General features: G+C 34.8%; 1 protein-coding gene across 4 annotated transcripts in view; it reads right to left on the bottom strand.

The window, feature by feature from the left end:
* Window positions 1–1,010: 1,010 nt before the first annotated feature.
* The window catches only part of USO1 (USO1 vesicle transport factor), a 55,392-nt gene continuing 30,058 nt past the window's right edge, over window positions 1,011–26,344 (bottom strand). For 2 of the 4 annotated variants that reach the window (XM_081344024.1, XM_081344027.1), the window contains 18 exons: window positions 26,204–26,259; window positions 24,989–25,109; window positions 24,724–24,902; window positions 24,424–24,564; window positions 23,218–23,306; window positions 21,100–21,254; window positions 19,685–19,896; window positions 18,446–18,466; window positions 17,551–17,661; window positions 14,667–14,785; window positions 13,952–14,133; window positions 12,402–12,523; window positions 10,440–10,578; window positions 8,315–8,478; window positions 6,554–6,643; window positions 5,275–5,385; window positions 3,821–4,036; window positions 1,011–1,956 (listed from right to left, as the gene is read on the bottom strand). In XM_081344024.1, coding sequence (XP_081200150.1) covers window positions 1,849–1,956; window positions 3,821–4,036; window positions 5,275–5,385; window positions 6,554–6,643; window positions 8,315–8,478; window positions 10,440–10,578; window positions 12,402–12,523; window positions 13,952–14,133; window positions 14,667–14,785; window positions 17,551–17,661; window positions 18,446–18,466; window positions 19,685–19,896; window positions 21,100–21,254; window positions 23,218–23,306; window positions 24,424–24,564; window positions 24,724–24,902; window positions 24,989–25,109; window positions 26,204–26,259 — 2,336 coding nt within the window. In that variant the 3' untranslated portion in view covers window positions 1,011–1,848. The remainder of the gene's footprint in view (window positions 1,957–3,820; window positions 4,037–5,274; window positions 5,386–6,553; window positions 6,644–8,314; window positions 8,479–10,439; window positions 10,579–12,401; window positions 12,524–13,951; window positions 14,134–14,666; window positions 14,786–17,550; window positions 17,662–18,445; window positions 18,467–19,684; window positions 19,897–21,099; window positions 21,255–23,217; window positions 23,307–24,423; window positions 24,565–24,723; window positions 24,903–24,988; window positions 25,110–26,203; window positions 26,260–26,344) is intronic. The other 2 variants (XM_081344025.1, XM_081344026.1) reach the window with 2 other exon arrangements.

Below are 26,344 nucleotides of genomic sequence, written 5' to 3' on the forward strand. Positions count from 1 at the left end.
GGAATGCCGAAAGTGTGAAAAACAGTCATAAGTCACTTTTTCCGGTGCTATTGTAACTTCAAATGGTCACTAAACAAACTGCTGTAAGGCAAGGACTACCTGTATAGTCAGTACACATTCTCCTGTGCCTGACCTGTTGTTTTTCTTTATTTCTCCCTTTGTAGAGTATTGGAAAGATTGTCTGTAAAGAGGTTGCTTGGTTGTTGTTTTTTCTCCCTCCTTCTTAAACATGTGAATGGGTGGAGAGGAAGCATACAATTTCTACTGTGTGTGATCTATGGCCCCATCTTTGCAGAAGCAAAGCAAAAAGATTGGCTAGGAAAGGATTACAAAGAGGAAGCAGGCACACAAAGAGAAGTGCACGACGCTATTTGTGTGCTGGGCTTGTGCTTGGCAGCACCAAAATATTGTCTGCAATATGTATTCATTATTGAGTGCAGTCCCTTCCTCTCCAGTGAATGTAGATACAGACATTAATTTGCTTCTTGCTAATTATCCTGGCACCAGGATCAGCAATCAAAGGGCAGAAGAGTGGTTAGGGTGCAAATAAAGGCCAAAGTGTGAAACTTATTTTTGTCGGTTATAAGATGCAGCTTATAAGAACAAGAAACCAGGCCAGATCCAGGTTACTTCTGTTACAATGCCTATTTACAAGAATCTCATTACACTGATTGTGTTCTCTTGGGAACGATCAGATAAGGCTTTGGGGATTCTGGGGAAGCAAGATTTGTGCCAATTTCTGCTGTGCCAGCACTCTTAAGATCAGCCTCCTCTTCACACTTCCCCCAATTCTACCTAGAGTTTTTTACCAAATCATCTCAGGGACTGGGTAAGCCTATTTTGCAACCAATTTTTCCAATTGTGAAATTTCCCTGATGAAAGATGGCAGCCCCAATATATTTTCAGTAATACTTTCAAAAATTGAAACGGAATATTAGGCTTTACTTATTAGTAAAATAAACAGCATTAATACATAATAAAAAACAATCACAACTCAGTCAAATAAATGATACTAAATAAGTATATATTTATTTCCATTATCCAAAAAGTAAGTAGATATAGCAACTGTATTTATTTCTTTCCTTTTAAAAATCTACTGGGAAAAAAGAAACTCAATAAATTATGATCAATCGCAATGTGATTTTTTTAATAAAACAAATGTTTTCAAAATAATAATCTGATAGCTTTTACATGGGATTTCTGCTAAAAATGTTTTTCTTTAATATACTATCAAATAGTGCTCTTCATCTTTGAAAATCCCTCTGTACTGTTGCAGCTACTTTTACTTCCAAGGTACAGAATGGAGCCATTTCAGATGCAAGGCACTCAATGCTGAACAGTTTGTTTCAAGCCAAAATCCATTGAGAAGAAAGCAAGAAACTATGACCCACTTAACTTGAACAAACCAAATCATCACTTTCAATCTTTTGTGGTATTAAGAAAAAAACAAAACCCTGTAAGGTCTCTCCAAGATGAATGCAGGAGACAATGATTTCATTCAAGAGATTTTAGCCATATGCATACCATATTTAATCACAATAAAATCCAAAATAAGAAAATGACAAACACTCTGAAAATATGCAAAAGGCAACACATTTTAATCCAACATTGTCACCTTCTTACATCTTCTAACATGGTTTCTAATTTGTTAATAATTCAGTTTGATCTGGATGTGAAATTTAACATACTAGGCTTCTGTATCAGCTACAATATATTACTGACATTTAAGAAAATGAGAATAATTTCTAATGATTTTTTTCTTATCAAGATGTTTTGCATCACAAAGCCATCCAAGATTGGTTCATACAAATCATTTCTAAATTTCATGTTTAATCCAATAAAATACTATTAATTTTCTTCTCCTTCTGCATCCCCCTCCTCCTCCTCCTCCTCCTCCTCCTCTTCTTCTTCATCCTCACCATGATCACCTAAATCCACATCATCTTCATCTTCAATCTTTAGAGGAAAAACAGAAATAAAACTGCTATTTAGTGTATTATATTAAATGGACAGCTTATTTTTAAACTTGCTAATTATTTTAACATGTTCAAGTAAAGAATTAAAATTTAAATCTATCTCAAGTTTTACGTTTAAAAATAGCATTTCTCCATCATCTGAGACCATCATCTTTTTATTATAGAACCTATAAGATAGAAATTTATTTACTATATTATGACAAGAGAATATTATTTTCACCAGGCCAAGAGCCCCATTTGCCTTTGAACAGCATATTAAAATTAGACTCCATCAAAATAAAAAGCTGGTCAAAATGCAACTAAATGAATGGCTAAACTGATTAGTTTGATAACTATAAGACTGAAAACACTTTACGAACTTTTTGCTTAAAACAGATAAAAAGGATGTATTTCTGGGTTTACTGATTTAAAAAAAGATTTATATGAGGAGAATGAAGCTTATGCCATATAGTTTTGCTACAAAGAAGATCAGTTGCTTTTTTAAAGTATTTTCTTTTTCTTTTATTGTTTTCAACACTTTCTTTTTTTTCTTTTATACTGTTTACCTTTTAATTTTGTAAATAAATTCTTTAATGAAATATTAAAATATAAATAAATCTGTATAGTAAATTTTAGCTTATGATTATATAGCTATGCAGATGTATATTATAGTTTCTCTAGCTATAAAATTAGTTGCCAAAAGCAACACATCAATGAGAGTAGTTGTTAGAACATGGTAATGGATTCTTTGCTGTTCCCATTTAGAAGCTAGGTGCCAGGTAGAGAGAGAAGTATTTAATGAACACAGCAAGCACTTAAAATTAAACCTTCGCTTTTTTCCTTTTTAATTTCTCTCTCCTTCCCCCTCTGACAAAAGTAGAGGAGCAGAGCCTCCAGTTACATCTTTTACATTTTGCTGATAACGGTCCAGGGACTCTTTCTCTTCCTGTCTCAGATAAGGGAGCATTAGCACCCTCAGGCCTTGGCGGCCCAGGAGATATGGCCCTCATCTTCCTTCTGCAACTTCCAACACATGCAGGATTTGCTTCATTTCTGCTCCCTCTCTCCTTTCTTTAAAGATCATCATTCTGCCCAGAGGAGGCAGCCAGAATTACTAACGTGGCAGCTAAACCATATTCTTCTAGACTAGAGCAGTTGATATACCCAAACAACCCATCTCAATATGAAAAACCAATCTGTAATCCATTAATTAATGTATTTTATGTAATATATCTTATTTTAACAAAAGGTTAAAATTAGTGTTGTAGTAATACATTTCATAAAAGGGACGTGGTGGTTCAGTGGGTTAGGATGCTGAGCTTGTCGATCAGAAGGTCGGCAGTTTGGCGGGTCGAATCCCGAGTGCCGCGTAACAGAGTGAGCGCCTGTTACTCGTCCCAGCTTCTGCCAACCTAGCAGTTCGAAAGTACGTAAAAATGCAAGTAGAAAAATAGGGACCACTACGGTGGGAAGGTAACAGCGTTCCGTGCCCCTTTGGCGTCTTGTCATGCCGGCCACATGACCACGGAGACGTCCTCGGACAAGCGCAGGCTCTTCGGCTTTGAAACGGAGATGAGCACTGGCCCCTAGAGTCGGAAACGACTAGCACGCATGTGCGGGGGAACCTTTACCTTTAATACATTTCATACAATGTAAACCAAGGCTGTGACTGCTGAGGCCCTGGATGATACTCATGGAACACTGAGGCTCCACAGAACTCAGTTTGAAAAGCACAGTTCTAAAGGGTTGGTACAAATTTGGGGAGACACAGACACAGACAGTTTTGTCATGCATCTAAATTTAGCTCTAAAATTGTTCCAGCGAGTTCAAGTCTCACACTTGCTTTTGCAAATTTTGTATCTTACCGGTTCTCCAAGTTCTTTGAGTTTATTCTTTAATCCAACTATTTTCTGATCCTGATCTGCCAGAAGAACCAGGAAGTCATCTTGTTCTTTTTTAGATTCTGCAATTTCCTGCTGCAGTTTGCTTTTTTCATTTTTCAAAATTGCCACAGTGCTATTAGATGATTCCAGTTGCTGTTTAAATGAAGACTTCTCCTCATTGAGTCTTGCAATTTCATTCTGGCACAGAAAAGTATAAAATATTACATTCAGAGACATGTTACCTTCCATGAAAAAGTTGTGTGTTTGGAAGGAAGCAACATATGCCTCATATACCATAAAAATCAATATCCTTTTAAGGTAATTTATGTATTCCATATAAATGGTCATATGCAATGCTTTATTCAGTCTCATCTAAAATCTATTTTTTAGAAGTTTATGCTTCATATAGTTGATCTTTAGTAACTTTTTAATATCCATTTCCCAAATGCTCTGTCCATTTTTAGAAACTTGACAAATGATTCTAGAACTGATCTTTGAAGATGGAAAAAAATAAAAGTACAGCAAATCTCAGCATGCATTATTGATTGATCATTGCTTAGATCCTCTCTCATCTCAGGGGTAACATCTTTTGATATCTCAATGAACTATATATTACAGTATAGGAGCCTTAGAATGAGGACACATAATTAAGATAGCAGCAATAAAGAACTATGACTCTACATACTTTAAAAGTACTTTTTTGACCACGTTTATGGGCAATGAGATCTCACATGCCTCGATCTCACGTGCCTTGCCTGCTAATGACTGTAATATTAATGTCTAAACATAATCTAGGACCGTGGTGGTGAACCTATGGCACGCGTGCCACAGGTGGCATGCAGAGCCCTCTTTGTGGGCACGTGCGCTGTCACCCCAGTTCTAGGCCTTCAGCTGGGTTTTATAAAACCTTTTCGCTTTAGGCCTCTGCCGCCGTGTGCAAAAAAAAAAAGGTTCAATCAATCAATAAATTTCAACTTCTTGTGGGGAAAAAAAAGATCTTGCAAAGTTGGAATTGATTGATTGAACTTTTTAGTCCCACCCAGTCTGTCGTTACCACCGCAGCCACGCCCACCCAATGGACCATGCCCACCCAATAGGCCACACCCACCCAGCACCCGACAATACATAAGAGAGTTTTGGGTTGCAGTTTGGGCATACGGTCTCTAAAAGGTTCGCCATCCCTGATCTAGGATATTAGCAAGAAGCAAATCCACACCACAATCAACAATGAGGATTATATTTTTTTTCCTGGAATGCTTATTATAATCTAGAGTTAATCCATCAATCAGTACATCTAGACATTAAACAAAATTGTAAAAAGCATTTTATGCCAATAATACAAAAAGACTGAAGTTATCACTAAGACAAAACTATAGTCTAAGGTTAAGTTAAATATCCAATATCTTTATTAGTATGTTTTACTATGTGTTAAATACCTTTAATTCTTTATTCTCCTGCAAGATCACTGAAAGTTGTGTTTCCAGGTCAGTTGTCTTTGCTACCATATCAGCACTACTATCTTCTGATGCAGGAACTGAAGTCATGTTCTGCAAAATAAATAACATTGAACAAAATTATAAAGCTAATAGTTTTCAGAAAGTATAATAACTGTGATTGTCTTATATGATATAGTATAGCCAAGAATCAAATGTGATTACTGATGGCTGATGCTGAAAAGGACAAAGAGATTAAGGGGACTACTTCTATTTATTCTAATTCTCCCCCCCAACCCCCCCCCCCAAATAAGCCAGAAACTAAAAGGCAAGGAAAATTCTTAAGATCCTAACATTTTCTAAAGTTCTTGCTTCTCAACCTGAAACTTGATTATTTGTGCCCTCAAGTTATCAATCTCCTGTGAGAGAAAACATATTAAATTCAGCTAAATATAAATATATTTATAGGTCCAAGACTAATCATATCATGGTAGATCTGATAATGAAAATATTAATAAATTTGAACTGGAATAATAGGTAAAAATAAGACAAGAAAATCCTGCTGATGATGTTACCTAGTCTGGAAACAACGTTCAGAAAATAAATTGAAACAAGCCTGGAGAGCAAATCACTGCCAAAATTTGAATTGGTTTGCTATTGAAGTACGGGTAACATGCAGATTTCAGTCTATTTCTCTCAAATATCACAGAAGTTGCTAACTTTATAAATTGAACTTAATGCAGACCAGACTCTTATTCAAAGAAAGTATCAAGAATTAATCAAGATGACTTTTAGGGATTCTTTGGGCTGACTTTGATGCCCAATTTTCAGCAGGGCATAAAATATTTTACCCATCTCAGATTGCTTCACTTGTAATTTTTATATCTGAAAATACAGCAATATTATTTATGCTAGAGATATATCCAACTTGGATTTTTACTATGTGTATCTCACTGAGCTACCTTTGAAGAAACTTTAGCTCATGAAGGAATATGGAACCAAAAACAATACAAGATTGCTTGTGAGATCAGCAGTGATCCTCATATGAAACACATAAGAGAAATCAGGTTTCTCATTTCTAATTATCTGACACAGGGAAAAAAGAGAAAACTGAATTGTACAACTAAAAGCCTACGGGATCTAGTTACAAAATCAAGACAAGGGCTCCCTTTTTGTTCAAACTGTAGTCATACCTCATGAGCAAGCAATGCATGGTTTCTCCCACTGTTATACAAAGGTAGCCTGACCAAATACTTTAAAATAGGCTACAGGAATTTCCTACCTTACATAGTTCACTATTTAACTGAGTTCCAGTAGATATATTAGTTTGTAATGATTGTTCTGTTGCTCCTTCCATTGTTGTTGAAAGTTTCTATAAACATCAGACATATAAAAACACCCAGTTGTTTAAAAAGCATAAGCACTTTAAACTATTGTTCTGGTTTTATTTTTTTTAAAAAGCAGCAACCAGGATTATAGCTTGAGACACAAAATTGCAATTACACAGTAATGATTGGTGCCATCTTGGAAAACTAGCATATTTTGGCATATTGCATTGAGGATAGAAAATAAATTATGCAAATGGAATTAAATATTATATTACATTTTTTAAAAATTATCATACTAACAAATATGCTGGGAATGCCAGGAAGTATTTGAAACAGTCATGCTTTTCAAAAAAATAAATAAATTAAATACCATTTTTATGCTATGGACTTCTAAACAATTATGAGATTAGTAAATCCATAGTATTTCATCTATAAACCCAGGTTCAGTTTTTTAAAATAAAGCTTTATATGCCTGGATTTCAGTTTATTCCTAGTGAAATTAAAATAAAAACATATATTTTTGGTGGGTAGTCTCCCATCTTCTATTGCTTCGAGAAATAAATTACAGGAAAGGTCTCATATTTTTCTACATTAGAGGTTTAAATTTTATGGATTTAAACCACTTTCAAGTCAGTAAGCTAATTGTTTTTAATAAAATGCCTACTTAAAAAAAACAACCAAGAGTTTTCTATACCAAACCAGATTTTATACACCAATAAGAACCGACTGAACTTATCAATACATTTTATCATATCATCCAAACCTATTAAGCTACATTTCTCATTCATTCATTCAGCATACTGCCTAATATAATCTGAGATAATTCAGAATAATTGCAACAGCATATAAAATATAAAAGATGAAAAATCAATTGCTTTAAATTTGATTAAAAATTAAAATGCCATAAAAATAAAAGTAAAAAAAGAAAATGGCTCTTTTGCCATTTTCCTTAAATATTAGGACAATATGCACCAAAGATTCCCTTGGGAAAAGCATTCCATTCCTTGAAGTCTCATAGGGGAATCTGTGGCAGACAGATGAACCTATGGTGTGCAGTATTCTGCTGGGTAAAGAAGCAATTCCATAGTGGGAGAGAAAGTGCCTTTGAATCAAGCACCATATTATTTAAATTCTAAAGGTTTACACCTTAAAGCATGCCCATAGGAGACCATCCATATCAATGCAAATCTTTCAGCACTATTATCCTGGTTTTGACAAATGTTCAGAAAACATACAACAAATTCATCTGTGATCAAAATGATAAAATGGGAAGGTTTTATAGAAATCTCTCAAAATGTACATAATGATCAGAGTATCAAGGCAACTTCTTGAGAACCTAAGTACATTCTTCATGTCATAGGGAAGTTACCTGTAAAAGCTGACTAATGTAGGGAACAACTTTTAATACATTATGTATCTGGCAATTATATGGCTCAGCTATTTTGAGTACCATGCTTTGGAACCACTTTTTGAGAATAAGAAGGGTTTCAGAAAGGTGCTACTCTTGCGCTTCACCCCCAAATACAAAGAAAAAAAAATGTACTGCTTGGAAATATATTTCTTTCCCCTGATTTGACGAAATTATGGTCTGCTGTGATTTGGGAGAAAGAAAGGAAACAATTTCTTAATCATTATTTTAGATCTGACCAGGAAAAACTAATGGGTTTCAGATCAGATCAGATGCTTATTACTAAGAATGAAACTTTACTGCTCACCAGGGTTTCAATCAAAGAATCCTTTTCTCTTAGCTGTTCTTGCAGTAATTCAAGTTTGTGCTTCCATTCCTCCATTTCCACGTGCAATTTGCTGATTTCTTCTGACTGAACACCATTTATCTGACCCATATCACTGTGCAAACTATGATGCTGATTGTCTTTTCCTATTAAGCAAATTGTAAAATGATTTACTTCTAGCATTTCAGATAAAAAAATTAAAACATTCTTACTTCAATGTATTTCAAAATTATAATTCCACTAGGAAATTGCAGAAGAATTAAATTTAGACAATTGTATCAGAGAACTACTTATCTACTGTCAGACAGACAAATTGAAACAGAAATTCCGGTATAAAATAATAAATAAAATAGGACAAATGAATACATCATGAAGAATGATGTTTAGTAGTTTATTCTAAACATTTCACTTCTTAAACTAGCTTTCCTTGAGGCAACCTTTGAAATATTGATATTTTATCTAATTTATTTTACTGGCTAGTATCTGGTAATTGCTGAAATGCTTAGAAATGAACTAAAAGAGCTTAAGTGGGTATGTATGTGAAGACTCTAAGACTATTTATATATAATATGAATAAAAGGTTAATATACAAAAGAGTTGGATTAGAGAGATATTTTGGTGTATCAAATTTATTACCTGATCAACTGACTGCAGAAACTAAAATGAAGGCAAAGGAAAAAAAATTAAAGGAAAAGATGCCTTCTTTTCAAACTCATCACCTGGTAATAATATCCCTGCAGTTTTCTTGACAGGATTACAAAAATCAAATGGCCACTGTCTTCTGTTTAAATGCGTTTTAAATTTCCCTGTAAAACCTACAGCTCTGGAATTGTCAAGTGATTCCTCATCTTTGGACTAATTAAGTTCAACTCCGCTTAGGTTTTGAGACTGACCAATTTCTTAACATTAAGAAAACCAAGATCATGGCATCTGGCCCTCTCAATTCCTGGCAAATAGATGGGGAAGAAATGGAGGTAGTGACAGATTTTATTTTCCTGGGCTCCAAGATCACCGCAGATGGGGACTGTAGCCAAGAAATTAAAAGACGCTTGCTCCTTGGGAGGAAAGCCATGGCAAATCTAGACAGCACACTAAAAAGCAGAGATATCACCCTGTCAACAAAAGTGCGTATAGTCAAGGCTATGGTCTTCCCAGTTGCAATGTACGGCTGTGAAAGTTGGACCATAAAAAAGGCTAAGCGCCAAAGAATGAGGCTTTTGAACTGTGGTTCTGGAGAAGACTCCTGTCCTGCAAGTCCCTTGGACTGCAAGGCGATCAAACCGGTCAGTCCTAGAGATCAACCCTGACTGCTCTTTAGAAGGCTAGATCCTGAAGTTGAAACTCAAATACTTTGGCCACCTAATGAGCAGGAAGGACTCACTGGAGAAGAGCCTAATGCTGGGAAAGATTGAGGGCAATAGAAGAAAGGGACGACAGAGAATGAGGTGGCTGGATGGAGTCACTGAAGCAGTAGGTGTGAGCTTAAATGGACTCCCGAAGATGGTAGAGGACCGGAAGGCCTGGAGGAACGTTGTCCATAGGGTCGCGATGGGTCGGACACGAGTTCGCAGCTAACAACGTTAGGTAAGGTATCATTGTCTGTTGAGAGTGAAATACAAATGAGAAATTTCTTAGCTTCTAAGGCAGGGGTAGGCAACCTTGGCTCTTTTATGACTCGTGGACTTCAACTCCCATGCATGGCTGGCTCAGGAATTCTGGGAGTTGAAGTCCATGAGTGATAAAAAAGCCAAGGTTGCCTACCCCTGTTCTAAGGCAAATGGGGAGAGATGGCACTGTGGCTCCAAACTGGTGCTATCCGTTAAAGCAAATTTTTAATCTATCTGTCTAAATTTTTGTTTCCACCACTGTATCTCTCTTTGGTTTTGGGGGTTTCTTAAAAAAAATACCACTCTATAGATGATAATCTTGATGAAATTCTGAGATTGACTTTATGCACTTAAATAGTCTATTGTCTGTCAATGATTAATGCCAATTTACCACATTCTTGAGCTGTTGAAAGTGTATACAACTCAACACAATTTAAAATCCCATGGCCTGCAAGTTATTTCTCAGGAAAAACTATGCAAAATACTATTAGCATTACTACCTAGCTGTATTTTAAGGAGGTTATATTGGTCCTTGTGTTGCTGGATTTGTGAAACTTGTTGCGTAACTGTTGTCTGCAACTGTTCATTTTGAATTTTTAATGATTCTACTTGTTTCTTCAATTCCTCAAGCTCCTGATCCTTTAAAATAAAATAAAAAGAAACAAAATTAAGTTTTCACCCATTTTTTAAACATAGGTCTACTCTCTAATTATGCCTGGGATCTTGAAGATTTCTAACTGAGATGCTAAATTGACCAACTGTATTTGTGCAATATAGATAAAAATATTTGGGGGGGGGGGAATTCACTGAAACATGAGATAAAAAATGACACCAAGGACTAAACTATTTTACTTCTACCATTTACAGATATTCCTTGATTTATGATTATTTGTTTAGCGACAATTTACAATTCATCTTCCTACATATGTCTGCTGCAGCATCTCTGTGATCATGGGAATGAAATTTACATGCTTGGCAATTGGCATGTATTTATGACAATTCCAGTGTCCTTGAGTCACATAATCCCCATATACAATCTTCCCAGCAAGTTTCTGATAAGCATAGTCAATGGGGGAAACCAGAATTGCTTAACAACTACATTATTCACTTAATGAAAGAGGCAAAATAGATCATATATTAAGACAGTCTGAATTTTACTGATAGATGTTCCAGTCCCGATTGTAGTAATAAGTCAAGGACTACCTGTACAATAACAGGCCAAGACCCCATTCCCGCAAGAGGATATTCCACAAAGTAATTCCTGAGAGTTTAGAAGATCTAATATATATGGGGTCTTCACTTACTGACCACAAATGAGACTGACAACTTCATCAATAAATTACATTTTCATATAGTGAAAAATCAGATAACCACACCTCATTTACAATGGCAGTTTATCAGTTCCAGCTGTGATCATTAAGCAAATCATCACAGGTTGTGAAATGTGATGTAACCTGATAGCAACTTGCAACTCCCATCAGCTTTGATTCTGCCAACTGTGAAGGTTGTAAACGTGCAGGTTGTCGAATGCTGGAATCATGATTACCCTGGGGACAGTCACAACTTGGTAGACTAGTTTAAGTCTCCCATATTCAGTACTGTCATAACTTTGAACAGTCACTGAATAAGTAGTCAGAAAGTAAGAATTATCTATAATATCTTTCAATTATGAATAACAAATTTGACTAATTGATGTTATAGCTTTTTAAAAAATCTTAAATAACTAGTGATTGCAAATTGCAAATACCTAGTATTAAATGGAATTTAGGTGATATGTACCGTGTTTTCCCCAAAATATCCTGAAAATAAGCCCCAGTTAAGAGCCCACCCACCCTGTCCCACCGTCTGGTTGCACGAGGGGGGGAGGCACATGCATAAAAATCAAGCTAGGGCAGGGATGAGGAGGTAGAACTGCCCCACACCTGCTTACCTCAGGACCGCTGCAGCCAGGCCACCCGTGCTCCAACACCTGCTTCACCTCATGGCAGCGGCACCAACAGCCCCATCCAGCAGGAGCCCATATAGCTGCCACCAGCCCACTTCTGTGGCTGCTCGCCACCATTCAGATGCATCCCCCCACCCCCACGGGAGCTCCATTGTGAAGGCCTCTGCCAGCTTCCCTTCTCGGCTGCAGAGGCCTTTCCCAAAGCCTCTGATGGTGAAGCAGAGGCCGGGAGTCAACACGTCAAGCAGTGGTGAGAGGCTGCAGAAGAAGTGGGCTGCTGGTGACCATGCAGGCTCCTGCTGGATGGGGTTTAGTGCCGCCGTGAGATCGTATTTTTGGGGAAACACACTATTATAGCAGAGATGTACTGTGCATATAAGACTACGAACTACCGTTTTTCCATAATTTTAAATAAATCTCAGTATAATGTGTAACTTGGGCTTAAGATATACCTTTAAATGTGCATAGTATATCTGAGATTAAATGTAATTCACTTAAAACAAGATACATTATTTACCTGTACTCTAATGACATCTTTATAGTGTGTCACTATGTTGTTATGTTGTTCTAAACTTTTTTTCACTTCCTCTTCCTTTTTATCTTCTTCACTTGACTTATAAATTGCCTTTGTTATAACTCCTGTGAAATGATGATTTATAATATTAGATAATTTAAGTCAAATGTTGCAGCATTCTAGATGACTATAGAGATTAAGAGTTTAAAAGGTGTCATTAATATAATGGCTATTCAATATTTCTCAATCACTCAGATTTTTTTCCTTAAAATGCTAAAACAACCTTTCTTATATGATAATACTGTTACTTTAAAATAAAAAAAAACATTTTGATAGAAAATGTTCAATAAGCAATGGATCAGGAAACATTTCTTAGTCATGTCATGAGTTAACTAAACTTGTTGCAACTTTTAACCCCCACAATTTCCCACTGAGCTTAACTCTCCACAATTGGTTCACATTTAAATGAGTTCAATAAACACTAGTACAATAGTACACCACAGGCATAATATGTATACTCTGATTTCTGTGGAGAAATATGAAAGCCTCAGAAAGAACAAACCATTTTTCTCAAGCCTTCTGCCCCAAACTGAAAATAAAATGAAAAAATACACAAAATATATATTGTGTATTGTTATTTCAAAATATTCATATCAAATCATGAAACAGACAAATAGGCAAAAGGTTTATCTCAATATAAGTGAAAAATAATTTTCAGAAGTCCATGGAAAAAAGAAGCAGAAGAAGCAGAGCCTTCTAAGAAACCCAGAAAATGAGACCATGGAGTCAAATGTGGCAACATTTGAATTCTGAGCTCTGGTGTCTCTTCTCTACCTGGTTCTCAGTTTCTTTTGAAACATTAATCTTCTCTATGTATCTATAATATATAACTTACTCTATTTTGCCACAAAGTAGATGGTTTCTTCCTTCTTTCTCGAATTAACTTTTTGCCAACCTGCTGATCCTAAGCAGGTAAGAATGAATGAAGAGATGCTACATTTCACTGTGTTCAGAAACCTTCACCTCCACTGGTTACAAACTTTTAAAAATTAAATTAACATACTTTGCTTAATAGATTTTTTAAAAATAAGAAATTGACCTCATACCTCTACATGATGCAATAATAAAGGCTGTGAATGTATAATTTTTCTGATTTTTTTTCTTTGAATTCTCAGTATCTATGGAGATTCTCAGTCATCCAAGTCATGGTTGTCCCAAAGATGTTTTTTTTCAAAAGGCAACTACACTTTGTTTTTCATTGAAGATATTTCGCTTCTCATCCAGTCAGAACTGAAGTAGCTTCTTGTATGAGACGTGAAACATCTCCAAAGAAAAACAAGGAAGTCTAGTTGCCTCTTGAAAAAGCACCTTTGGGACACCCCTGAGTTCTCATAACTTTTTCTGTTACATCAGAATTTTCAGAAATTATATACAATCTATATAAATTTATTAATCTTGATGACAAGATTTTTTTAAAGAATTAGAACTGCTGGTAAATTGTAGTTTCTCCTTTTTCAAATTAATACTCCAAGAAATGATGTAACAAGTCTCACCTTCCAGTTCTTTCACCAGCTTTGTAAACTCATGATCAAACATCATATGATCAGGGCTAGAAAAGTTTGGCTGTGGTTTCTGAGCTGCTCGGGAATAGAATTCATGTTTGCTAATAAATCCCAATTTCTCAATAAAAATTTCCTTGCCAATCCTTTTTTCTATAAGCTGCTTTAGTTTTTCTCTAAAGGGGAAAACAGAATTATGTAATAATTCTAGCTGAAAAAAAATCCTCTTTTTAATCATATCCCTACCCCTCAAAATCTTACAGTTCTTTTTAATAAAAAAAAGGATAAAGAAAAAGATCAGATAAATAGTATGCAATAAGTCAGAGTGATGGAGAAGGAAAAAAGATGCCTTCAGATCTTGTAGAGAAATCAATTTCAGTGTGAAATAAATTGAGACAAATTACAGAAAATCAAGCAACTTCAGAATATTGGAAACAATGAGAAGACAAACTAAGTGATAGTTTAAAAATAGTTATATGTTTTTATTTTGCTTTTTCAAGCCAACATTATTCTTCAGTAGCACTGGAGAGACAGCCTCTAATTCCAAATGACATTTTATCAGTTTCAAACTGTTGGGGCCATAAAGTTTATAACTAATAATAAAAAAGCATGTGTTTGCCTTAATTAATATGGAAAGTTCATATATTTCCTAATACAGTATTTACAATGCAAAATATATTAAATGAAATATGAATGCCAATATACTCACTTTTTATAATTCTCAAGTGAATTGTCATTGTAATAAATGGAGATTCCTAGTAATAGAGCACATAATCCTTGAACCAGCTGCTCCTCTTCTCCAAGGTTTTCTGCTATTTGTCCTGTTAGCTAGATCTTTGGCTAAGGATGCTAGAGACTGAAGTACTTTTCTTTGCATCACACTTTAGAGTAAAAAGATAACAATTTCCTTGATTTGACTTCCGGTTCCTTTTTCCAGCGGAGCAGTCTGAAGATTCAGAATGCCGAAACCTTTGGCTGAAATTTCTTTTTGTTGGGGACCCTAAGGGGCCAGAACCCACCCTGAAGGGGTGGAACGAAGGAAGGAAATCCCAGGGAATTAGGAGAGACAGCGGTCTCCCCGAATGGTCCAGGAGAAGCCTCCCAGAAACCAACAGAAGGCTGGCTAACTCCATTGTCCAGTCATAGCTGAAAACAACGGAAGTCATAAGCTTTTAAACTAAGCGGATTTTAAACAGCATGCTTGAATCTGGGTAAGAATATTGATTTTCTCTATCCTACCTATTTTCCTGAAGAAGAAAGTCCCAAAAATAAGAGATCTTGGGGGGGGGAAGGAGGGGGATTCTACTCCCTCCTTTTGGTTACCAGAAGCGGCGAAACCTACCCTTTAGAGCAGGGGTCTTCAAACTTGGCCCTTTTATGACTTGTGGACTTCAACCCCCAGAATTCCACAGCCAGCTTTGCTGGCTGAGGAATTCTGGGAGTTGAAGTCCACAAGTCATAAAAGGGCCAAGTTTGAAGACCCCTGCTTTAGAGAGAGAAAAAAAGACTAAAAAGATCTGAAAAATGAGCAAATGCTGACACCTACTGGTGGGTGAGGATTTTTCTTTCTCTGACCCTCAAAGTTCTTAAAAAATGCAGCTGTGTAAACAAAGTGAGAGCAACAAATCTGAAGCAATGAATACTTTACAAAAGGAAACATATGATAAGCGGGAACAATTTCAAAGAACAATGATTTTAAACCACAAAAAAATACAGAACAACCTTGAGTGTATGAATCAACTTATCTCCAACTTAATTTCACTCCAAGAAATTTCCCAGGAAAATACAGTAGAGATGACTGAACATAATTCTGAGAATAGAGACTTAAAGATGGAAATGTATAAAATAAAAAATCATGATTTAATTCAAATGGAAAATATTTCAACACATTCAAGCAACTTTGAAGTTAAGGAAAAGAATGAGAAAAAATACAGGAAAACAAATGATGCAGCAAAACATACTGATTAAGAAAGGCAATGGCCAGAGAAAAAAGATTAAAATGGAAATCAAGAAAATAGATGATGGGACTTATCAAAGAGAATACTTAAAAAAGAAACATTTGTTTGAATGTGGAAAAACTTTGGAATATATTACTCTTAGAGAGATGAATTATTTTTTATTAACTAATACAATAAGAAATTTGTTTGAATATGGCTAAAGAAATGGAAAAACTTTGGAATACATTACTCTTAGAGGGATGAATTTTTTTTAATTAATACAATGTTTTTTTTTTCCTTTCTGTAAAAAAAAGTTGAAATGATTTAAACAAAGCAAATGTTTTAGTTATTTAAATGTGACGATAAGAAAAGCATAAAAATGTGTTTTGAATGAGAGTTAAAGGATTACATGATTAGATCTATTGAATGGAATGCTTAAAGTTTAAATAGATTAAATACATTCTCAGCTATGGTCAAAAAGAATAAGAAATTGAGGGAATAAATATATATTAAATTAGGAGGGATACATATTTTAAGTAGTATGTTATTTTTTTGTATTTCAGTGCTTTTGTCTTTTTTTCTTTTCTCTTCTTTTTCTCCTCTTTTTTGTCTCTCTCCTCTTTTCTTTTCTCTTTCTACTTTTTTACCTATTGATTAAGAAATATAAAAGTATGAGAGGGCTTATATGGAAAAAAATAGAATTAAATCCACCAATGTAAATGTAGTTAATTGATGAGAAAATTGTTACTAGTAAGAATATTTAGAATTTGGGGGGAGAAATAAGCTGAAATAAGCACAGTAACAGGATTTACGATAAGGCAACTAAAATGACAAATAGGAATATTGGAAAAACTATATACTTAATTGTTTATCAAAATAATGAGAATTGTTTTAATCTAATGTTTGCAAAGAAAGATACTTTGGGGAAAGGGGAAATCAACTGAAATTAACATATGGAATATAGATTATAGAAATCAATTGTTAAAGATTGTCTTATAAATGTTACCCAGACAACATACTGTTTACAAATTACTGAATGATTTATGTTATGTTTAAAAATACCAATAAAATAAATACAAAAAAAATCCTTGATTTATTTTGATTGAATGGCCATGTCAATGCAGATGTCTTAGCATCAATTTATTTAGCTATTTATCTGTTCATTCATTCATTTATTAATTTATTCAATTTCTACGGCCACCCATCTCACTCTATGACTCGGTACCAATATAAGTGGCTTGCCACTGCCTTCTTTCATAAAACTTTCTGATTTACCAATCTGGTTACAGCTTTTGGACTTCTTGGGAGTCTCTTCTCTTACTTCTAACTTAACCTTTTCACCACCAGCTTGTCTTGACTTAGGTTTTTATCTAAATAACTTAACTACAAAGCAATCAGTTGTTTATTCATTTAACCAAAACAAATTTAACGAAACACTGTTATTATAGTATAACAGAAACATGTAGCATGCTAATTTTAATAGAAGACAGTGAAAATCTATTCATGAGCACAATGTGAGACATTTTAATAATAATTTAATAAGTCAAAATTGCAAAGATACATTTCTTTTAGTGTATTGTCACTTCTGGCCTTTAATTGAAACTTTATATCATTACTACAGCAAAATATTAAATTGTAATTCTTTTAAAAGGATACAAATGGAATATTTTCTGGATTGTGAAGAAAATTTGTGACAGCAATGGGGCAATTGCTTAGCCATGTGCAAAGCAGCATTAATAATCCAACCCTTGTCTGCACTTTGCTTCCCTGGAAAAAACAAAAGCAAATATTATCTCTGTTGCATCATAATTCTCAAGGTCATCAATCAATCAACCAAAACCATTCCCTTAAAGTGAGGAATGCACAGGCCTTGGGGAAACTTGAAATACAATAAAATTTCAGAAAAAAAATTGGGAATAAAATACCAATGGAGCCTGATGAGAACTGTGCATCCTTAGTATTTGCAACTGGAAAAGAAAATTATTGTGAGGAGTGGGCTGGGGATTATTGCTATCAGCTAGGAATTGGTTTCAAATTGGTGCGCAGCTGTGGCATTGGCCCATGCTTTGCAAGAAAATCACAATAAAACAAAATCACAATAAAACAAAATTTAATCTGAAAGTTGTTTAATTATTTAAACTAAGTAGGAGGAATACTAATCTGAAATACCATGGTTTGGAAACACCTCAGTTTTTTATCTTCTGTCTGGTTATGAAAAGCAAGAAAGTACTCATTAAACTTTGTAAAAAACAAATACTGAATTTACACTAAAAGAAGAGTAAAGAAGTCAAACTACATTTAGTACCCACTGGTTATACAAGGACTCTTGGGAGAAAGAAAAAGCACCCTTAACAACCATGTTTCCCATATCAGTAATCAAAACCACCAAGAGATAAGACAGTTTGTTACTAGAAATAACACCAAGCAACAGGCACAAACTGTAAGTACATAAAAAACCCTCAAACAGTTAATTCATAAAACACAGCAAAGCTGAGATAGCAGATAGACCCTGCTACAATGAAAGGAATGCTTTGCGTTCATCAATACATACCCGTCTGTCGATCTTATCACCCTGTGAACCATACATTAAATATTACAAAGGAATGCTGTAGGATGTTAAAATAATTACAATACTGTACAGAGGTGAGCTGTTTTGATTTTCATTAATCTGAGACTAGGTATATGGATGACATAGAAGTTTATTTTAAATAAATAAATAAATAGCAACCCCTTTTCAGAACAAATACTTTTGAATGAGAAGAAAGATTAACACTGAAATGTATTATGTATAATTTAACATCAGCCAAATGAGTTTTGCTTGGTTTATAGGGATTTTATTTCATTTGAAACTACCTACCTACTGATTTGTTTTCAGACAAAATAGTTTGCACAGAAAAAAGTAGAATGAGGTTCATAATAATTTTCCATGCTGCTCTGAAGGAAAAAGTGTTATTTACTGCATATAAAAATATGCAAGAAAAATGTTTTCCTCCATCCTATATATACAAATATTTGAAACATACACATTGTACAAACCAATAACAAAATAACTGAAAGTCAATGTAAAGACTATTTACTTTTGTATTATTGATAAATTTGTAAGAAGGCAAGCCCACATGTGGTCTCAACAAGTGGCCAAGGTTTTTTGTACACATTCATTTCTTGGCTTCATACTTTCATGGTTCAAATATGTACCAATGCTCTGATTGTGGGGAAAAAAGCACATACTATTTTTGTCTCACCTTTCATTCCCTTATTCCAATTTTTACTTCCTTCAAGATGTACTGTATACATCAAACAGATTATACATACATTTCTGATTCTTTATAATTTGCTTAGATGTATACTTTCCCTTTCCTTATGACGTTCAAAACATAACAAACACTCTTCCAATATTTCCTCTCTGTAGCTTTATGAGAAATTGGACTGACAGAGCTTACATAGCTGAGGACAGATTTGAACTTTGGTCTCCTTGGTCCAGTTATAATGCAATCACACCAAACTATTATTTTCCATGTATGTTACCCACAGACATTACCCACATCCCAGCAAACAACGGGTTTTAATAATTCTAATTGTTGGTTCTACCCACATATGCTTATCAGAATTAGCACAAATTAACAGAAAATACTACATATTAAAAGCAATAGTTTGTGCCACGATCATTTAATAGTGCTTTATGGTTTACTAAACATAATAATCAAGGAATTTTATAACAACTCTCTTTTTAAAGAATGTTTCTTTATGGGTACTTCTAAAAGGATTCAGTTGTAGGTTCATTATGCTGTACCTGAGCCAGAATGTTAGTGCACTGCTGAAGTAAGGACACTGGAGGATTTCCAATACTAGTTGCTAGCTGTACCCGTAGCAGCTGCTCCTTTAGAGTGGCATTTTCTTGCAGAGCATGGGCCAATGCCACAGCTGCGCACCAATTTGAAACAGAATCTGTAGAAAAGAGTCCTCCACAAAGAAGTTGGCCAGCTGAGACAGAACTTCCAGTAGCTGTAAAATAAGCAGTCAATTTATTGACAGGACTACTATTTCAGACATGTTCACCTATGTAAAGCTTTTGAAATACCTGGGACATTATCTAAAACAGGAATGTTTTGACATCGGTTAGGGGCTTCAAGGAGCATAGCCAATTCAAATGGTGAGGAAAAAATGTGTGGGCCAATTTTGGACAGTTATGCAGGAGTTACAGGGAAAAATGGAAGGGATTTCCCCAGGAGAAGTTAAGGAGAATAACAATATCTTATAGTTTGCAGAAATTTAAGACATCATATTTACCCCTTAAAATACCTTTGAGGGGAAAAAATCAACTCTATGTATGAGAGTAATTTTTATCATTGGAATATTGTCAACTGATCTTCTGTCAGCATGATTTTGTACTTAAACTGAAATGTTCAATAGTAGAACATTCTCCACTGTTTAATAAACTATGGAAAAGTTATCTTGTAGAATAAAATGTACTGAACGATATGCTGACCTTAAAGGTATATATAATGTGTGGCATCTATTTAAGAATTCCTCAGGACATTAAAAATACCCAGAGCAAATAGCAGAATGGAAGCAACCTTGGAGTTGTTCTAGTCCAACCCTCTGCTTGAGCAGAAGACCTTATATACCATTAGACAAATGGCTGTCCAGTTTCTTTTTATAAACCTCCAGTGATGAAGAAGCACTCACAACTTCTGGAGGCAAGCTATTCCACTGGTTTACTATTCTCACCATTAGGAAATTTCTCCTTACTTCTAGGTTTGGAAGGAGCATGTAACAGAATAAAAAATCCAAAGAAAAGTGTTAGGAGAGTCTAATACTGCTCAATGCTGCTTTATTTTGTTAAAAATAGCATCATCAACATTTCTGGAATCCAAAAGGGATTGAGTGAAATGGATTTCACACTTAAGTAAAAAAAACTATTCTACAACATTAAAGCAGCAGAAGGATTTTCAAATAATATACAGAAGGATGCAATATTTCTATTATGTCATTTCATGTGTTATGCCAATAATGTTAAACTTGTTTCTAGAACAACTGCAAATGAACACAACTGGAAAACTCTACAATTACCATTTATAAGGACAAGCCTCCTGAAAGTGAGTAGAACTTTCCTCCCTTGTGCCACCTCACAATTAGGTATTTTTGTACCTAAAGTTAAAAGTATGAATTTAACTTTTCAATAAATTAAATTAAATAATACTGTACCATCAATGGTTGAAGGTAGAAGAGTTGAAACAATTTCTCCTTGCCCTTTTTGGTTTTTGTATAAGAAACACTGGAAGCAATAAAGGACAGCACAGCGCAGCACAAATGGTTGTCTCTCATTTACCATTGACATAAGTAGCACAACAATTGCAGGCCTGTGATTGAAAGATTTTTTTTTAGTTTAGGTCTGTATGTTTCCATACGAATGTGCATACATACATAAAATTGACACATTAATAGGCAAAAGAAAATATATTATTTAACCCAAGTAGTCAGAAAACATGTGACTTATTCACTCTCTCATTTTTGTTTTTCAAGTTTTTCCAAGTAACTACTTCATCTTATACATTATTTTTTTCTTAATGTGGTTCTTCTTCCCAGGACAGCAATTTACAAAAATTATTTGAAAGTAGAAGTTTCAGTTCAATGCTTGGGGTCTCCAGAAAAGGTAAAGAAGATGGCAGAGGGGTAGCTAGAAGCAATTACAACTCAGTTATCACTTTGAGTTCCAGACCTTCCTTCAATTCTTTTCAACTCAATTCAAAAAGAAAATGACAAAATACTTTCTTTCTGACACTAAGAAACAAATGATTTGCAATTCATAAACTGCTGATAAAAACCCTGTTTGAGTATATGAAGCAACTGTCAATACATTATTATCAACTTACTACTAGGTTCCTGGATGAAACAGATTATTTGGAGGTTTTCCAGTTAGGGTTCAACCCTGAATATGGCACTGGTCACACTTCTTGATGATCTCTGATGGGACCAGCATGGGGATAGTTCGTTCATTCCTTATCTATTAGCAGCCTTTGATACTATTGATGATGATATATTTCTAGAGTGGGTTTGGGGGTTGCAAATGGGGGGGCATTAAGTTGTCCTTGTTCACTTCCTTCCTCTGAGTTGGTCTCAGCTGGTGTTGATAGGAAGCGAGAGGTCCAGCCCTCACCCCCTGCTTTTCAGGGCCCTACAGGGCTCAGCACTTTCTCCACTTCTATTTAACATATACATCAAGCCACTGGATGAGATTATCCACCACCATGGGTTGAGAGGTCATCAATATGCTGATGACACCCAGGTGTATATTGCAGCCCATAGTTAGTTGAGTGATACTGTGGCCTCCCTCTCACGGTGCCTGGAGGCTGTTATGGGTTTGATGGCGAGCAATGGGCTGAAACCCTGGCAAGACAGAATAGCTTTGGGTTTGGGGTTCTTCAAACCATGGAAAATTGCCATCTCTGGTCTTGGATGGGGTTTCCCTCCCCCAAACAGTCCCAGTGCATGACCTTAGAGGTTGTCCTGAACTCATGACTGAGTTCTGCTTGAAGAGCAGGTGGCAGTCATGGTCAGGAGGGCCTTTGTGAAACTATGGGTTGTGCATCAGTTATGCCCTTTCCTGACCAACAATCTCTGCTCAAAGTTATTAATGCTTTGGTCATGTCCCATCTTGATTAGCAGTGCTTTCTACATGAGGCTGCCCTTAAAAAGTATCCAGAAGCTTCAACTGGTTCAAATCTGACAGCCCGCATACAAGCCTAGATTTGCACACGTGTTTCCTCACTGCAGGAGCAGCATTGGCTGCTGATTTACTTCTGGGCCAATTCAAGGCTCTGGTAGTCACCTTTAAAGCCCTATATGTCCTGGGACTAGGTTTTTCAAAGAACCATTTTTCCCCAATCTTATCTACCGGACCAACCAGTTCTCCACCCCTGATCTAGTGGCACCAAGAAAGGACTTCTTTGTGGTAGCTTCTTCCCTGTGGAACATCATCACTGCAGAAATAAGACTCCTGCAAAAGGCTTGGGAATTTCAGAGTGATATGGAGGCCATCAAGTAGTTCATCTTATTGTTGTGGCCAGGGGGAAGGGGTTTACTGGTTTCAAACTAAAGCTTTATTGCTGTAAACTGCCCTAATTCACTATGAGTGAATTGGGTGGCCATATAAATTTTCTTAATAAATAAATAAATTTTGAAAACTCAGAATACTATCTACCGTATATCAATTTCCACTTCTTATAGTTAAATAGTAACATTTAGATTTTCACATCCAATTTACACATAAAGGTGTTTCCTTCCATAAAAATTCATTTTTGCATTACATTTTCTTTAACATACCTTGGAGGATTTGAAGGTGCATTTACTGAAGCAAAGTAATCTTGATTCATTTGAGATCCTCGAATTACTTCTGATACAGTGTTAATGGTCTAGAAAATAAAAATAAAAGAACACAAAAAGATCAAACCTAATAGCTACAATATCAGAATCAGGAAGTGAACAATGACTTGATATTGACTTCATTTCTTTTATTTATGCTACATTATGCAAAATGCATACTACCAGTATTTATATTTATTTATGAAAATACCTAACTTTGGTTCTCTGTATATATTGTATCAGTGAAGATGGCATGATTGCTGAACAGATTTTAAGACTGGACAATATTTCCTTACTTGTTACTCCACACAACCAGAAGAATATGAAATTACTGAAAGTTCAGCAAATTTTGTATATGTAGTTGTTTACATTGAATGTTGATTTATATGTGATCATGTGATGTCATACTTTGCAGACAACTTTTACATGCGATCCCATATAATGTCAAAAACAATGAAACTGAATGACATCAATTCCATTCACTTGCAAATGATGTAAGACACCATAAAATATTCTAAAATAATATTCTCTAATAACATTGTTAACATGAAGGTTAAATTTATAGTAGCAAAAGAAGACCTGAACTCTTTAGTTTGTCAAAAGTTTTCAATAATCTAAAATTAGTTAAATTTACATTTGAAATGATGAGATTGAATCAAGTACAGGCAATCCTCAATTTACAATAGTTCATTTAGTGACCATTTGAAGTTACAATGGCACTGAAAACCATTTTTCACACTTACAACCATTGCAGCAATTCCATGGTCATGTGATGAAAATTTAAATGCTTGGTAAATGGTTCATATTTATGGCGGTTGCAGTGTCCTAGGATCATTTTTGCAACCTTCTTACAAGCAAAGTCAATGGGGAAGCCAGATTCACTTAATAATTGTGTTACTCATTTAACAACTGCAATGATTCACTTTACAACTGTGGCAAGAAAATTGTAAAACGGGGCAAAATTCACTTAACACATTCTCACTTAACAACAGAAATGTTGGGCTAAAACTGAGGTTGTAAGTTGAGGACTACCTGTAATAATATGTGCCATTATCTTCAAGTTCTACAGAAATTTTAAAAACTTCGGTATTTCAGAAAAGGCTATGATAATTTCCTCTTATTATCTGATTGTTACCTTGCAACAGGCATTATTCTATAGTATTTTACCTCTGTAAGGATATCAGCAGGAACTCCAGTTGCCATCAGAATTGTACAAAGCTGTTGTAATAACCCACAATGAAACATGGTTTTTTGACAACTGCTGGTGGCACCAGGAGGATTTGTAGGAGACACCAACACTCGTACCAGCTGTAAAGAAAATAAACAATGATTTATGTATGCTGAAAGTATCCAAAGCATCATTTTTAAATTACTTCAAAGATAATGCTATTCCATTTGATATTAGTACAAAACTTAGTTAGACTCCATTTGGTTAAATGTTACTTCATACTGACAAAAAAAATTTACCTGCAGCATCAAATGCAAATTGGTTACTTTCTGTGCAGACCAACCAGCATTATCATCACCAACTTCAAACCAAGGCTTCATGCGCTGGATATAAGAACCTTCCTTAAAAAAATTCTGATTTGAATTGTTATTTTTCAACAAATTTTGGAGTAACAGAAGACAGTCCTCCACTACTATGCCTGCAAAATAGAGTAGTTAACAGACATTAATTTCAATAACCCTTATAAATCTGAACTATCTGATATTGTAGATTTCATGGACATACCTCCATCGCTGTTACCCTCGTCTGTTATGACATCTAACAATCTTTCAAATGCATTTTCAAAAGCAACTATTTTCTGGATTGCTGCATTACTTTTTGTTAACTGCTGAAGTAACAAAACACCCTGAAGGAGAGAGGGGGAAAAATGACATTGCAGTTAAAAACAAAAGAAAACAGCCACCAATTGCAGACAAGAACTAGAATATATATCCCATAAAATCACTTAAAAATTTATGAAAATCAATCGAATAAGAATCACTATTTTCTCTCATATAATTTCATCTTCTGTTGCTCAAATTCCTTTAACAAAAAGAGAAAATGAAGGAGAAATAAGTAATTTTGTCAAGCAGTCATGCAGCTTCTTCAGGTGACTCAGAACTTCTTCCTTGCCTGTGTGCTAGGGTTTTGAATGCCACATTATGGACTAAAAATAATAGAATTTGATTGTTTGAAGTTAATTGTTTGAAAAGGCAGTCTAACTCATTTGAATGGCAAGGATAAACTGTTTTTTAAAAATTACTGTGCTAGTTATTCTCTAGTTAAATTTTAGAATTCTCTCTCAAATTATTAGATAAATAAATATGAACTTGCAGCTGGGAAGTTTGGGTTCCTGGCTCTTTCTTTGTTTGAACTTTGCAAAAAATAAAACATGCTGCCTAGTGTGTACTGATAAAGCAGCTGCACCTGAATACCTATCTCTAATTTATCTTTAAACGTATATTTATGTAAGACACTTATTGAAAAATGAACATTTTGTTTTAACTACACAAAATGTATGTCTGATAATTTATAAAATAAGAACAGTAATCACAGCATGTAGAAGAGTAAGGAAAATATAAGATTTAGGGATGTGAAGTGTTAGATAATACATTTATAAGCAAAGAATCTGTCAGTTCAGATTAATACTTTCCTATGCAAAACAACCAGCACTTCTAAAATCAATGAAATTCATTTATCAATTTACAACAAATCTATCAATCCCTTAAGATTTTTAGCATGAGATTACATTAAAAATAAACGTATTTTCTTCAAACACAGTTTATCTATAATATTCTGCAATAATGACAAGTTGGCATATACGTCATGTATTTATCATCTACTCCAATTATATCATCTTTTCACTGGAACATAAATGCTAAGAAAATGCTGGGCTGGTTTTGTAATTGAGAAATGAATGTCATTACTAAAAGGTTATATGAATGTAAAACATCTACTCACATCATTTCTTATGACCTCTCTAGAATCTGCTAGTAGATCCATTAATCGTGAGACTCCTAGAAAAAGAAAATGATTAACTTGAGTTTAGCGAAAAATTATCTATTGTAACAAAGCCACAGACATTCAAGATCTCAAGAAGTC

Source organism: Vipera berus (genome assembly GCF_964194415.1).
Source record: "Vipera berus genome assembly, chromosome: Z".
Lineage (NCBI taxonomy): Eukaryota > Metazoa > Chordata > Lepidosauria > Squamata > Viperidae > Vipera > Vipera berus.